Source organism: Poecilia formosa, unplaced genomic scaffold (genome assembly GCF_000485575.1).
Source record: "Poecilia formosa unplaced genomic scaffold, Poecilia_formosa-5.1.2 Scaffold8, whole genome shotgun sequence".
In the NCBI taxonomy this organism is placed as follows: Eukaryota; Metazoa; Chordata; class Actinopteri; order Cyprinodontiformes; family Poeciliidae; genus Poecilia; species Poecilia formosa.
In genome coordinates this window covers 4,066,465-4,080,404 of record NW_006799947.1, presented here as the reverse complement: position 1 = coordinate 4,080,404, position 13,940 = coordinate 4,066,465, and the positions used below count along the sequence as shown (strand labels likewise).

Here is a 13,940-nt window from a genome sequence, read left to right as displayed (position 1 = left end):
CCTTTGACACACACACGCATTTACAACTGCAGCACTGCATTCAGGGTGCCCCTCTGTACCACAGGCCTCTGGCAGCCCTTACTGACCTCTCTCGGCTATCTTCCTTCACCCTTGGCTGATGATGCTACCTCCTCGCCACCACCCTCCATCTCTCCTCAATTCCTTTCCATGCCCCATTAGTTGAGCTTGGCTGGAGACAAAGAGGCAGGCCCTTGGAACTGAATGACCTGGTCAGCCTGAGATTTAATGGAGAAATCAGGTGTTGTAGATATAATGACCAAAGCACACCAGAAGTCAAGGACAATGGCTGCGGCTTGCACAGTCAGGGGTCAAGCTTACGGAGGGTGTAATGCCAAAGTCGTCCTCCTGCAGTATATTTTCGAGAGAAAAGCCAAGCTGCAACCTGACCGGAAAGGTTTGTAATTAAACGTGACATGTTTTACTGCAAACACTGCAAATATGTGACGTAACCCGATAGTTGGTTTACTGAACTTCTTGTCCTCTGCTATAGTGTTTTCCATTATTATTTTATAGGAATTTTACAAGTATATTAGTGCGAATGGTTTAGGATACTTTCATAAACATGGTTTATAGTAGAAATTAAGGTAGGATTGGTGAATATTTTGAAAATATTATGAAAATTCTTCATTTTATTTGTTGTAGATGAAAACCAGCTGAGAACTATGGGCTACGACAAAACACCGGATATCATCTTAGAGGTTCCTGTAGGTTAGTATCACAAAAACTTGTTTGCGAAATTCAGGTTTTTATTAGGTCAAAGTCATGCTTATTCAAATGAATCCCTTTTCTGTATTTACAGCAGACTGAATAGTCATCCATTACACTCATTCATTTAGGTTTTAAATGACTAGATGAATTACTGAAATAGATTTTTCCTGCAATTGTAGCTTAAATACTCACTCCTGTTTTATTTTTTACTTTTGTATTTTTATTTTTTATTTTTATGAATCAACATTTATTTGACAATATAACTTGTTTTTATTTGGAAAGCTGTGGAAGGCCACATCATACACTGGATTGAGAGCAAAGCATCTTTCGGAGACGATCACAGCCATCGAACGTACCTCAATGAGCAGTTCTGGAGCTACTGGAACAGGTTAGCCGCCCCTTTGTTTTGTCTGAATAAAAGGGATGATTTGCTGCCATGACTTTCTCTGCTTCTTCTTTTCTATAACCACAAACCCACCACTAACTTTGCAGTGTTGTAAAAGCTGCTCATATCTCTATCCAACAACCCTCACCACTTCCTCCTTGGTATGGGCCGCTTTTACCGCAGAATTCCACATGGTTCGTCTGCGAATTGCACTGCTTCCACATCAACTCCTGCTATTAGAGCATTTTACAGCCTGAATGGTCTGCGAGTTCGATTGTTTAGCAGAATGCAGACATTGTGTTGGAAGGAAAGCTAGGAAGTGGGTGATTAATGCATTACATCTGTTGTCATGAGAACTTTTGGACAGGAACAAGCTTTTGTGGTCTGACCGTTGTAGAAACTGAGGTGAGTTTCTGAATAAATTGCCCGAATGGTTATTTAATTCCTTCTAGAAAAACTAAGACTGATGTATATTCTTTTCCTCCTGTGAATACGTGCTGTCTAAAACAAGTGTAGAAACCATCAAAACTTATTTATTTGGATTCTTATTACAGAGCTACAACAGCAGTATAAGTTGGTTTTGTCAGTCAGTTCCTTTTAAATGCGTTAGTGTAGAAAAGAATATTTATTTAATATTCATGTCAGCTGTGTACAGAATGTCTTCCAAACGGACATAATGAGAGACTTGTCGTAATGGCAAACAGACTCGTCGGAGTGGCGGTTCGCGTCCGTGCCTTATTTGGCTCTGGGTTCCACTTCCTCACTCAAGCGCTGATCCCAATCAGCTGTGATGGCCATCTGACATTTAGTGACATGGTGGTGGAGTGCCAGGAGGGGCCTTTCCTCGGCGCTGTGTCCAAAAAGCGAGCAGAGACGAGGCGTCTTTGTATGTTTCTGGCTCTTGTGTAGTTCCACATTAGGATCACATTTCTGGATGGATTAAGGGGAAACAAAAAAAAAAAAAAAGTCTGAAGGAAAAAACTGTTTATGTACTTTCAAATGGGCTGAAAACTAGTGAAGTATGCGATTAAGCCGTGGGATTTAGCTAGTACGACATGTATTCCTCTTTGTTGTAGAAGCGATGAAAAATATATTTTTTATTTTGTTAAAGACAACACATATGGCTCACCTGTCTGTCGTTGCCATTTTGTCCCTCCCTTCTTTCGTTTTGTTCCTGTGAAAAGAACATTTCATTCACATATACTTGAACTATTGCAAAATAGATTTTTTTCTTTCTTTTGAATAATTGCGACTAACGAGATTAGTCATAAAAATATCTAAATATTGTTTTAAAAACACTTTGTTTCACCCATATTTCTGCGTCTATTGGTTATGCCTATTGTTTTCGGTAATCCCTATGAAATATGACAGATCATAACCGCTGATGAAACCACACGGTCATATAATCCCTTTTGCTTACAGTAGACCAGGAGTAAATTATGTAAAATTACTGTTGTTGATTGTCAAAGTGGAAATGAAGCGTTCCCCTGCCGCTTTGACTTCTAAGGAGTTTAAATCATGAGTATCATTCGAGTATCATGAAGCTGTTTGGATGCAGGGGACAAGCTCAAGATCCTAATTAATGATGAGTTGATTTCATTTTTTTTTTTTTTTTTTTGATGCAGGGGACAAGCTCAAGATCCTAATTAATGATGAGTTGATTTCATTTTTTTTTGTTGTTTCGAACTAGGAGTTGCATGCAACTTGGGGTTTCAATGATTTCAGATGTAAGACTCTAGCAATTCTGTAAATTCAACTTTAAAGAAACTTCTCTTTAAATTGAAGAAACAGGCAGAAACTTTGATGGAATGGTTGTCATTCCAATCTATGTCTGTAAGTTTTAAACATTGGCCTCAATGTATTTTTAATTTATATTGACCGATATAAATGTCCATTTATAAGTCTTGTTCTGTTGTATTATGGAACAAACTAAGTAGGTCCAGTTTTGTTCCTCAGTAGTAAATTAAACATTATGGGGAGAACAAAGTAAAGTCCTGTAAATGCCCCCTTTTCCAGAAGTCTTGTAGCTTTTTAAAAATTATGCCTAATGTTTTTGTTACTGTCAGGTTTTACAATCTTTGTGTGCATGTTTACATTGCACTTTGAAAAATAAATGTGAAACAGCAATTATTTCTCAAACTGAAACACAGACAATAAGGGAGAGATTGGATTAATTCATGCTTCTAACATCACCTCTTATTTGGTTTTAGTTTCTGAGAAAGATTTTGAAGGACAGACCCGTGGTTTATTTGTCCATTCCTTCATCCTTCAAGGTCTGATTTTAGACCTTGACTCTAAACTGCTTTTCTTTGTTATTGCCCTTGGAATCGCACACCACTCCTTGTAATTACCTCATTGCTCCTGATTGACATTTCCAGTGATTTGCTTATTTTTCATGAATTCCCTCTTTGCTTTAACTGAGCTGCTTCACCCACTGCTCGTGTTAATTGTTCTTCGGTTGCCCTCAAGCAAAGTATAGTCGGGACATGTTTTTGTAGACTGGAAGGAAAAAAAAAAAACACATAACTGATTTTCCCTCCAAAGCCCTCAACAACTGCATTTATCATCCAAGCAATAGTCTTGCCAACGCACTAACCCCATAATGAACCCCTCTTCAGTGGAGTGAGGGGTAATGACGCTTCACCTACAATGCTCCCAAGAAAAAAAAAGAAAGAGGATGGAAAAATGGAGAGAAAAACAGCCTTGTGCAGACTCGGATGCTGCGTTCAGGCCCAGTGCCTGGATGAGATGGTGAAGCGGCAGCTATTGGTGTCTTCCAGCCATCAATCTTTAGCTGGTGGCATTCCAGAGCCGGCGAGCCCTCTGCTCTGACGGATGTTCACATAATTGAGTGATCCATCTCACCCAACTATCAGAGTTGCATAAAAATTATTCACCTGCCTGTGAATATTAAACACATAATGAGCCTCTGGTGTGTTTTAGGAGAAGTGTGTAAGGTTAAACACAGCATGTAATGAAATATGTACTCCTGTGTGGCATCACCCTATCTGTGGTGTTTTGATTATGGTGAACTTAGTTGTGGTTGGCATGGTTTGCAGCGGTTAACCCTCGGCTCTGTACCCGTCTTTGTTGTTTTGCGCACAACATTAAGAGTGCATAAATATAATTTTTCAATCCAAATTATTTGTGTGACTTTTAATGGTCAAAATATTTATTTATTTATTTTTTTTTATTTAATCATTACATATTTTTATTCAACAGATTTAAGTGATTCTTGTAAATTTTGTTGTTTGAAAGGCTAGTTTTTTGGGTTTTTTTCTGGTGCACAGTTGCAATTCTGTCTGTTGGAACAGAGGACTCTGCTGTTTCTATATTTGGTGAGAACTTAATTTCATTTCACATACAGTGCAACCTGAAGTGCACAATGCTCTACAGACTGCACTGTAATGTTGTATACACTGAGACTTGAAATTCTGTGTGCATAATTCAGTGATGACTGTGTTGCATTGTGCACAATTCAATGAGTTCATATTGCTTTCTGTGAATTGTAATATAGTTCTAAGTTGCCACATGTTTAATGCAGTGCACCCTTTTTTGTGGTCTGTGTCAATAAATATTTCTAATTATGATATGCAATAAGACGAGCCCTTACATATTCAAACTATATAAAATTGCGATTTTCATCAAAAATGCAACCAGATCAAAATGAGTTTAGGTGCCAGTCCAGACCCTCACAATACTAACCAACATAAATCAGCTATGCAATTCATGAAGTGCAAATGTGTCAGAGTTGAAAATGTTAGCTCTCATAATGGAAGCTTGAAAAGGTTAGATCTGATAAAAAGCTGTCAGCCATCCACAAAACATGATTTATAGCAAAATAATGGGTTGTATGCCTCATTTCTCTCACACATGAAATGGGGGTTAAGACTTTTCTGCTGTATATGACCACTTTGAAATTTGCTGAGCTTTGACTGCACACGGAGTTGTGATGTTTTAGTTTGGTCTTTTTGTTTGAAAGTTGCATCTTTTTAATGCATAACTTGTGTAACTGCAGCAGAAAATATTCATGTTCATAGAGAACAAACTGATAATAATTCAGATTTCTCCTCAGGAGTTCCTTGATGCACTTTTCATGTATATAAAAAGTATGATGGCGATCTACAATTACTGATTAAATAATGATTCTGAACCATTTTCTGATTGTTTTACAGCATCGCTAATTTGCTTCCTGACACGCTAACAAATTGATAGATGCGTGATTTATGTGATGTTTTACGATCACTGGCACCACAGAAATTGGACATCTTATATTTTATCCCTGAATTTTTTTCTGGTTACAGATCTAAAGTATACTGAAGGTTTTACTTCAGCCTCAGGATGTCAGTCGATTTGAGGCACCAAATAAATTTTTACATTTAATTTTGCATGGATATGCCTATCTGGGTTTTTTTTGTTGTTATTTCTTATAGTGATTACTTGAGAATTGTAGACCAACCTTAAAGTATCTGATTGTGGATCAATCTTTATGACTTTTCTTCATAGTTACAGACACTGGTCACATGTGCCGTGCCTTGCATACTCTTTGAACTGTCTTAACATGTTTGCCACCAGATTAGTGGAGAGATTCTCCCAACTGAGCTGTGGATCTCCTCAGATCCTAGAGTTATAGGGCTCTGATAATATCGCTGGGTGACCATGTCTTCGTAGATTAGCAATTGTCATACTTTTGTTGCTGCTATTTTTTTTTTCCTCCCCTGACTAATTTGCAGTGTTCTGCGGTTTTTATGTTTGCTTACTAATTCTTCATAACAAACATCTGAGGCCTTCACAGAACAGCTGGATTTAAAGTGAGAATAATTTATGCACAGGTGGACTCGGTTTATTGATCAGGTGACTTCTAAAAGCAAGTGGTTGCACTGGATTCGGTGGTAGCAGAGTGCAAGGAGCTGAATACAAATGCACATAAATTTTCATATTCTTATTTTCTTATTAAAAAAAATGATTTCCCTTTCATTTTACCATTGCACATTACTTCTGTGTTGGTGTGTTACATAAACTTATTATTAAATACATTAAAGTTCATGTTTGCTACATGACAAAGTTCAAATAATATGAACACTTTTACTAGGCACTTTGTAGTGAGCATATGTGCCTGTAGACTGTCATCTTGTGTAGGCCCGTGTCACAGAATAGAAGGATAAGAGTATTAACAGCCTCTGCAGCTGGCGCATCACTGAGCTAAAGCAGATACAGGATGTCACCTGAGAGTGGGTGCCCACAGGTCGTTGCTTTTGATGACACAATTTGGCTGGACATTACAGGCTGCTCCTGAAGACAGGTTCTGGTGTGACAAAGTAACACCTCTAAGACCTGTGTCCCACCTCCCTTTACCTCAGGTCCCTGTCAGGATGTATACAACAGAGATGAGATGAAACGTAAATACCTCGGTAATGTTTCTCGATTACTCTTTATAAATGCAGGTCAGGTGACTTGATTTATTTATTTGTTTGTTTGTTTTAAAATATTCGTCATTTAGTTTTTCTGAGTTAAGGTAGAGAAGTGGCATAACCTTTTCCTGGTATGTAATAAATGGTGCCCCATGCAGTGCAGGAACGTGGCCTCTTATTGTTTCCTTTGTTATGACATCCTCCTGTAGAATATTCCTCCGCTAGAAAAATAGCTATACGCTGTGGTGGCTCCTTAAGGGCTTCGCATGTGTTTGTTTTAGGGCACAGCAGCACACAGAAGTGCAATGCCGGCCCCCAAAAGCCCAAGCAAAGTGGAATATTAATGGCAAATGACAAGTCGGCTCTGATGCTTCAAGGATTTCATGCTTTTAAGGGTGTGCGTCTTGGCGCATTGTTTAAGGCGTCTGGGGTGTAATCGTCACTAGCAGGGCTGTAGCAGCCTGAGGATTTAGCTCAGGTTAAGCCTCCGTGTCTGCTGTTTATTTTAGTCGGATTGTTTGTGCGCATTATCCAAATTTGTCATTTACCGCCGAGCGTTAAGAGCCGCTCTGACATGGCCGCCGTGCGTACGAACGAGCGGCAGCAGCATATACTCCTCCCCCTGTCTCTGCGTTGCCACTGACACTCGGAGATGGAGAGGAGAGCCTCGAGTAAAATGAGGTGTGAGCATGTCTGCTCCGTGAATTCCTGTTTTGCTATGGAACTTTTTTAAGATGAACGTGCATTTTTTTGTCAGCTTTCACAATGTATGTCGTCACAGTTGCAAAGACACTTTTTTTTCACCCTCAGTTTCGCTGTCTTGCTGTCTCTTCCCCCTTTTTTCCTCTACATTGACCTTCTGGGTTTTATTCGAGCAAGAAGTCAGCAGCATTTATCAAAAGGATACCGAAAAGAGGCAAAGACACATGCAGACATTTTGCAGTGGTCACTCCAACAGATGAATCACAATGTCCTGTTGACCTCCAAAAGGGATTGCAGTCTGCCTTAACCTGATATTAAACTTAAACCAGTATTTTCTGTACTTGGAGTTAAATACACTCACCGATCACTTTACAAGTCATACGTTGCTATATCCAAGTTTGACCAATTTTCCTTTAGCACTGCCTTCATTCTTCATGGACTAGATTAAACTGAATTTCAGAAATACTCACTGAACCAAGTTCATTTTGATGTCCTAGTATCGTGTCTTTGCTGCAGATTTGCTTCTTGCACGTCGATGATCTGGCTCCTGTTTTAATACATCCAAAAGCTGTGCTGAATTTAGATCTTTGCAGTCATTAAAGAACAGTGACACAGTGTACCAAAGTCATAAAGGTATGGATATGGTCAGCAGTCATACTAAGTAGGCGAGGTTGGAGCCAAAAGCTTAGAAAATGTGGATGCAAGGCAGGAATGATCCATGCTTTCATCTACTTTATGCCAAACTGTAAGAATACCTTAGTTGTTTTTGTTTTTAACTTCTCCTAAAGCAGTCATATCTGATTGCATGAAAATGCTTGATATTTAATATCTGATTGATTGAACAAAAAGTGTTCTGAAAGAAAGAACTAAACTGAATTAAAGCAAGACCGTTCTTAAATTTGGCTAAAGAAATCACATTCTAATGCAGGAGAAGCAAAGTGTGCATTTTGAAAGAATCCATGTGTTTTGTTTACATGTGAATTTTACACTTTTGAGGAAATTACTGCTAAAACCATGCTTGTTATACTCAAAGTTGTTTGGTCTAAGTCTTTTATGTGCTATTACATGCTGCACTTCAATGACTGTGTCTCAGTTTTTTAGGTATAAAAGCAGTAAGTGTTTGGTTTTTTTTAAGCGGAAAAAAATAAATAAAATATTTTACAGGGTGACGATCAGGGAAACAATGCTTCATATTTCTGCCTTTGTGTTTAACGAGTAGCTCTGTGTGGACCAGATAATGTGCTCGTACTCATGGTCTGCAGGGGCCATCAGTCACAGTGTGGACCTGGCTGCTCGTGATAAGTGCTTCCTTGTAGATAACCAAGACAGTGGACTTCTTTTTATAGGCCTTCTGTCCCTCACATAACCTTGTTTTTTTTTTCCTTTTGTTTTCATTTACATGCCTTATTTTTTTTTTTTTTGTTTTGTTTTCATTTACATGCCTTATTTCAGTTGCATTTAACACTAGTAAATTGTTTCATGTGAATTGATGTAATGCTCAACAACCACCTTCTTGATGTAGTGTCACTTGCAAAAATATAATTACATTTGCACAATAGATGCACAAATGTGTAACTCTGAATTTGGGTTTTCATTTTTAGAATTTGTCTTGGCTGTAACTGAGCTTAAAATTTAGACAAAGGTGATTAAAAAAAACTGTTGATTGGAATGCTGGGAAAATAAAAATAAATCTTTGGATATTGGAAGTAAAACCAGAACTAGTCACAATCCAGAATGAGTATACCTTTGAGTAAAAATACAAAGCAAATGCAAAACATAGTCTAATTAGTTTTAATTGAAAAAGAAAAGCATAAAAATATTCCAACTACTGGTAACATAATGCAAGTCATGAAGTATATCATTTCTTATCTAACATGGACTGACTGTTATGATACAGCACATCTTTAAATATTTACACTGTGTGCACAGTTATTAGGTAGGTGGGGGTTTTGACCATATAATTTTAAGGCATATCTTCCAATGCTAAGCTGGATGAACTTGAACGGCTGATAAATTGAAGCATAGGGAGGGTGCAGCCTAAGGAGGTCAAGCTAAAGCATCTCGACTGGTCCAAGAAATATCTGAAGTCAAAGTTTTTTTTTAAAAAAGCTTTGTGGACTGAAGAAGAGAGAGTGACAGTTCACAGACTCAATGGATGGATTCGTTTCTGGATCAGTTACGGGCAAAGAGCTGAACTTTGAGTGAGACACCAACAAGTTCCGGTTCTGGTACGGGCTGGTTAGACCTTTTCGATTTGAAGATGGGCTCACAAACTAATATTAGTTAATCAATTGGACTATCTGCTCAGGCTTTAGTTATAAAACTACATCACTTGACTAAGCCTTAATAATGCTATCAAAGAAAGAAAACGTGTCATTGATTGGTACTGATTCGTCCATCTCCGTTGAAAGAGATGCTACGGATACATCAGTTCGTCCCCTGCCTCCCCCCAAATCTTTGTACCCAGGAAGCGCTCACCCTTTCCTCCCTGCGGTGTGAGTTTCACGTCTCCCGGCGGTCTGATTGCTTGATAGCTTAAACTTCTCCGCCTGCCTGTCCTTTAGGAGGACTGTGTAATCAAAGACACACGAGGAGCCTCTGTCCAAGTGTTGACCTTCTGATTTTGCTCATCAATTCTTCTGGTGAAAGCCGACGATCCATTAGGTCAAAAGATTTGTCTTCAATGTTCAGTTTGAAGAAAAGTCCACCTGTCTTGATTGCAGATTATTTATTTTCTTAGTATTGGTATTTAGTGAGCAAAAGTTGGAACACGGGTAGATGGAGTTAAAGTAATCACATGATCTACAGTCCATTTCTTTCTGCCGTCGATGTGATGTTCCAACATAAGCGGAGAGCTTAAAAGAACGCAACCCAATCTTTTTTTCTTTTTTTTTCTCCCTTTGGAATGATGCAAGATAACAGAGGCATACATTTCGGAACAAGTGAAACAGAAACTCTTCAGAGTTTGGGGGGGTTTGACCCGCCCTCTTTGAAGAGCCGCCACAAAGATGTCACAGAAATCTATTTCTCATTTTGACTGATATCTATATCGGCACAGACATTCGCACCATATATCTTTCCCCGTGTTACACCCGGAATCCGTCTCCAAGATGACTGGTGCGTGTTTTAAATGACCGCTCTTATTTTTTGCAAACGTTGTCACCGAGGTTACGAGGGGAACGGGCAGAATGGAGTTGTCTGGTGAAAGGCCTCTGATAGGAGGTGCCACTTCCACTTGAGCGCAGCTACAGCTAAGCTACGGGCTGACTCACTGTATTTTCCGACACTTCGCATTCTTCTCTGCTGCCACTGGGATGGTTGTGAAAACTGTATTAAACTTAAGACGGAGTTTTGGCCTGACTAGTTCTCTTCTCCTTTTTTTTTTATTTCATTGCTTTCCTCCAGCTTGATTTACCAGAACTGGCGGCAGTCTCTGTGACCGTTTGTTCTTGCAAGTTTTCTGAGTGGTGCATTAGGAAAATAATCTTGAAGTTCAATTATTCTGAGTGAAAGTTTTAACTGACTTATCACCTCTGTACAGTTGCATTCACCCCCTCACTGTGTTTGGTGAAGATGAGATTTAACAGTTTGAGGAACGTTATTCACTAGAGATGCACCAGAGATTAAAATCCTCCAAATTTTGTGCTTGCTTGGCTCCGCTCGGTGATTAGCTAGTCAAAATGCTGACGAGTTTAATTTTTTATTCATTAAAGGAATTACAACTTGAGAATTCCAAATATTTATGGAAGCATGCATCCCCTAATGAGATATAGTGTGATAAATGGAGATTATCCATCTTAATTCAATTCAAACCCTCAAAATTTGCTCAAAATCTGGGTCTGCAGGTGAGACCTCCAAGAAAACTGGAAATGTGTGTCTGTGAGGTGCAGACTGATCGGTGCATCTCTGTTGTTCACAGATCTGACAACAATTCACGCCCCCCTTAGACTCCATACTTATTGATGGAAGTTAGAAAAAAAAAACACTCTTTGTTTTGGAATGTGTTCTGGTTTAAATTAGAGGAGGAGATAAATGCCCTGAATAGGGATCAAAAACCATTAGCTTCACCTCTGTGGCTGAAACAAAACACACGAGTGAATTCTAGAGCTACTCCCTCTTATTTTTTTTCACTCCTGGTCATTTTGTTTTTAAAGTGAAGCTCTGAGTTCATGGGAAACGCACTCTGAGGTTACCTGCTCCCCTACAAAGTGATGGAAAAAAGGATTATGTCTAGAGAAATATTTTTGCAGTAAGTTGAAATATTACTAACCTTGTCAAATGTCATTTTGAATGAGAACGCAAACATATTTTAATCAGAGTTTTAAAGGCTGGGGTTTTATTTTTAGTTAGACTCAGAAAGAGAGAGAGAGAGAGAGAGGGGTCAGGTAATTGCAACGTTTGATGTCATGTTTGGTCTCCCTCTCTGTTCTGCCTGCCTGGAAGTCTTGCTCTTGCGCTGCTCTGCGCGTGCGCGCGCACACACACCCACACACACACCCACACACACATACACACACGCATCCACACAAATTGTCATGTGCAGTCAAATGAAAAACTACTGAAAGGTCTCAGTGCAGTAATTCTCATAAAGTCTTTACCTCTTTTTCTTGTCAGTTCTCCTTTAAACCTCAATCTTTACCCTTAGTCTTACTCATAACTTTGCAAATTAATTTGTGCATGCTGGCAACTCTAGACGGGGGTTCATCAGTCTTTTGGCTGTCTTCTTATAAAAATGTGCCTCATTTGCAGCCCAGATACTTGAACAGTTCTGCCTACAGGTTAATCTTCCAAACTCACTGCTCCAATTCTCATAATTACTGTTTAACTGCTGCAGAGGGGGGAGCAGAAAGGATATAGGTTGTAAATTATGTTTGACAAGGTAGGGTTAGTGGTTTTGTTGCTTGTCTTTAGTTATTACTCATACTTCCTCCTGCCAAAGATAAGGTTTGTATCAAGGTAAGCATTGGGGCAGGGCTCTTATCGGCAACATTGATTTAGGGCAAAAGCCTAGTGACAGAGGTCATTGTGTGGTGAAGTTATCCATCATTCAGGTTTGATTTCTGCTCAGGACTGTCTCCAGGTTGTCTGCATGGAGACTGGTGCTGCAGGAGATGGCCACCAGAGGGTTGGGCTCTTGGTAGGATTGGGCTGTGAACAGCCCTGTTTAGTGCTTACCATGTCTTTGCAAGTGCAACAGTTAAAATTTGTGGTGGGATTTGATTAAAAGTTCTAATGCTTAATTGCAGGATCTGTAATAATTAATTGCAATTTAATCGGAAACCATGTATGTAACTTCTGAGCAGCATTTTCAGTTCTAAACCCCTATTTTGCTGTTAAATGATTAAATAGACGTGAGCTTGGCAAGAGAGATGTTTTCCGCTAATCTGTTATTTAGATTATTCAACCAACAGATTAGTGCAAAGTGTCATTATACCTATTTAGTTTTAAGAAGTTCCTGGAACCTCTGATCGTGCTTGTAACTACTTTGAAAAAGACAATAAAAATCGTCCTCAGAGATGTGAACTGAGGACACTGACATCAGCATTGGTGGATGTCTGTTCTTGCTCTTTTTTTGCACAATTTCCACACAACAATAGTCTTTTCCAGTATCGGATGTTTTTTTGTGTGTGTGTGTGTGTGTGTTTTCTTTTTTGTTTGTTTTTATCATAAATTAATTCCCAGTGAATCAGGAGAACCAGCTTTATTGTCTATCACTATTGTTTGTGGATGTCGCTTGTGCGTCTGATTTAGGGGCATACCAGGGAAGAATATCTATAAATGTTCCAGGCAGAACCCTTGTATGTGTTTTAAAAAAAATGCATTAAAATTTTTAATGCAGTTAATATAATTGCATAAAAAGTATAAATAGCACCTTTCACAGACTCCTTGATCACAAAGTGCTTCACAAAGGCAGAACGATGAAAGCAAGAAACGTATTAAGCCATGGTCTGTCTGGATGGTTTTAGCTGTTTCTTAAAAATCCATGTAATTATTCATTCAAAATGAAAGCGTTACCTTCCCAGTCCTAAAGCTCTTCTTCTGAATTCAGTCGATGGATTTTGATTTACTTTCTTAGCATTTAATCATAGAACAACATCTTACATTTCATACTGCAACAATTACAAAAAGTTTGATTCCGTATGCATGCCGAAAGAACTTTTTGCCCTGTTTTCCTTTAATTTGAACAAAACCATGATGATTCACATAACTGATAAATTTGCCCCAAGTTATCACGATACAAAATTGACATATCTGCACATTCGAATAGGCAGTGTTGAATGTTTCTCACGTTTTTGTCAGGGATCTAAACAGTGATATTTAGTTTTATGATCTTTGTAAGAACAGTTGCCTTACCTTCACGGCAAAGTGATGCAATGTATTCTGACACTGAATGGCATCACTCATACTTTGAGATATGCCATAAATTAAATAACTTAGGAAAAAGTTTGTTTTTTTTTTGTTTCTTTCACTTAGTTTTTGCATAATTTACAAACTGTCAGATTTGTTCCTGCAGTGCATGCATGTAAACTAGCCCGGAAACCTGCTGTGCTGCATCTGGATGAGACAGATACCCCTGTAAGAAACTAAAGGTCTCTGTACGCCGAAAGATCTGGTGAGGACGGTAGTAAGGTTCACTCCAACCTTGCAGAGGACAACTTAAGCAGCTAATTACACTTCAGTCTATAATCAAACCCGTGTCAGGGTGTCTGAGA

At 38.8% G+C, this 13,940-nt stretch overlaps 1 protein-coding gene across 5 annotated transcripts in view; it reads left to right on the top strand.

The window, feature by feature from the left end:
- cdin1 (CDAN1 interacting nuclease 1) overlaps nt 1–13,940 on the top strand; it is an 83,672-nt gene that overhangs the window by 31,533 nt on the left and 38,199 nt on the right. For all 5 annotated transcript variants that reach the window (XM_016662814.1, XM_016662793.1, XM_016662805.1 and 2 more), the window contains 2 exons: nt 664–729; nt 1,012–1,117. In XM_016662814.1, the coding sequence (XP_016518300.1) occupies nt 664–729; nt 1,012–1,117 (172 nt within the window). The remainder of the gene's footprint in view (nt 1–663; nt 730–1,011; nt 1,118–13,940) is intronic.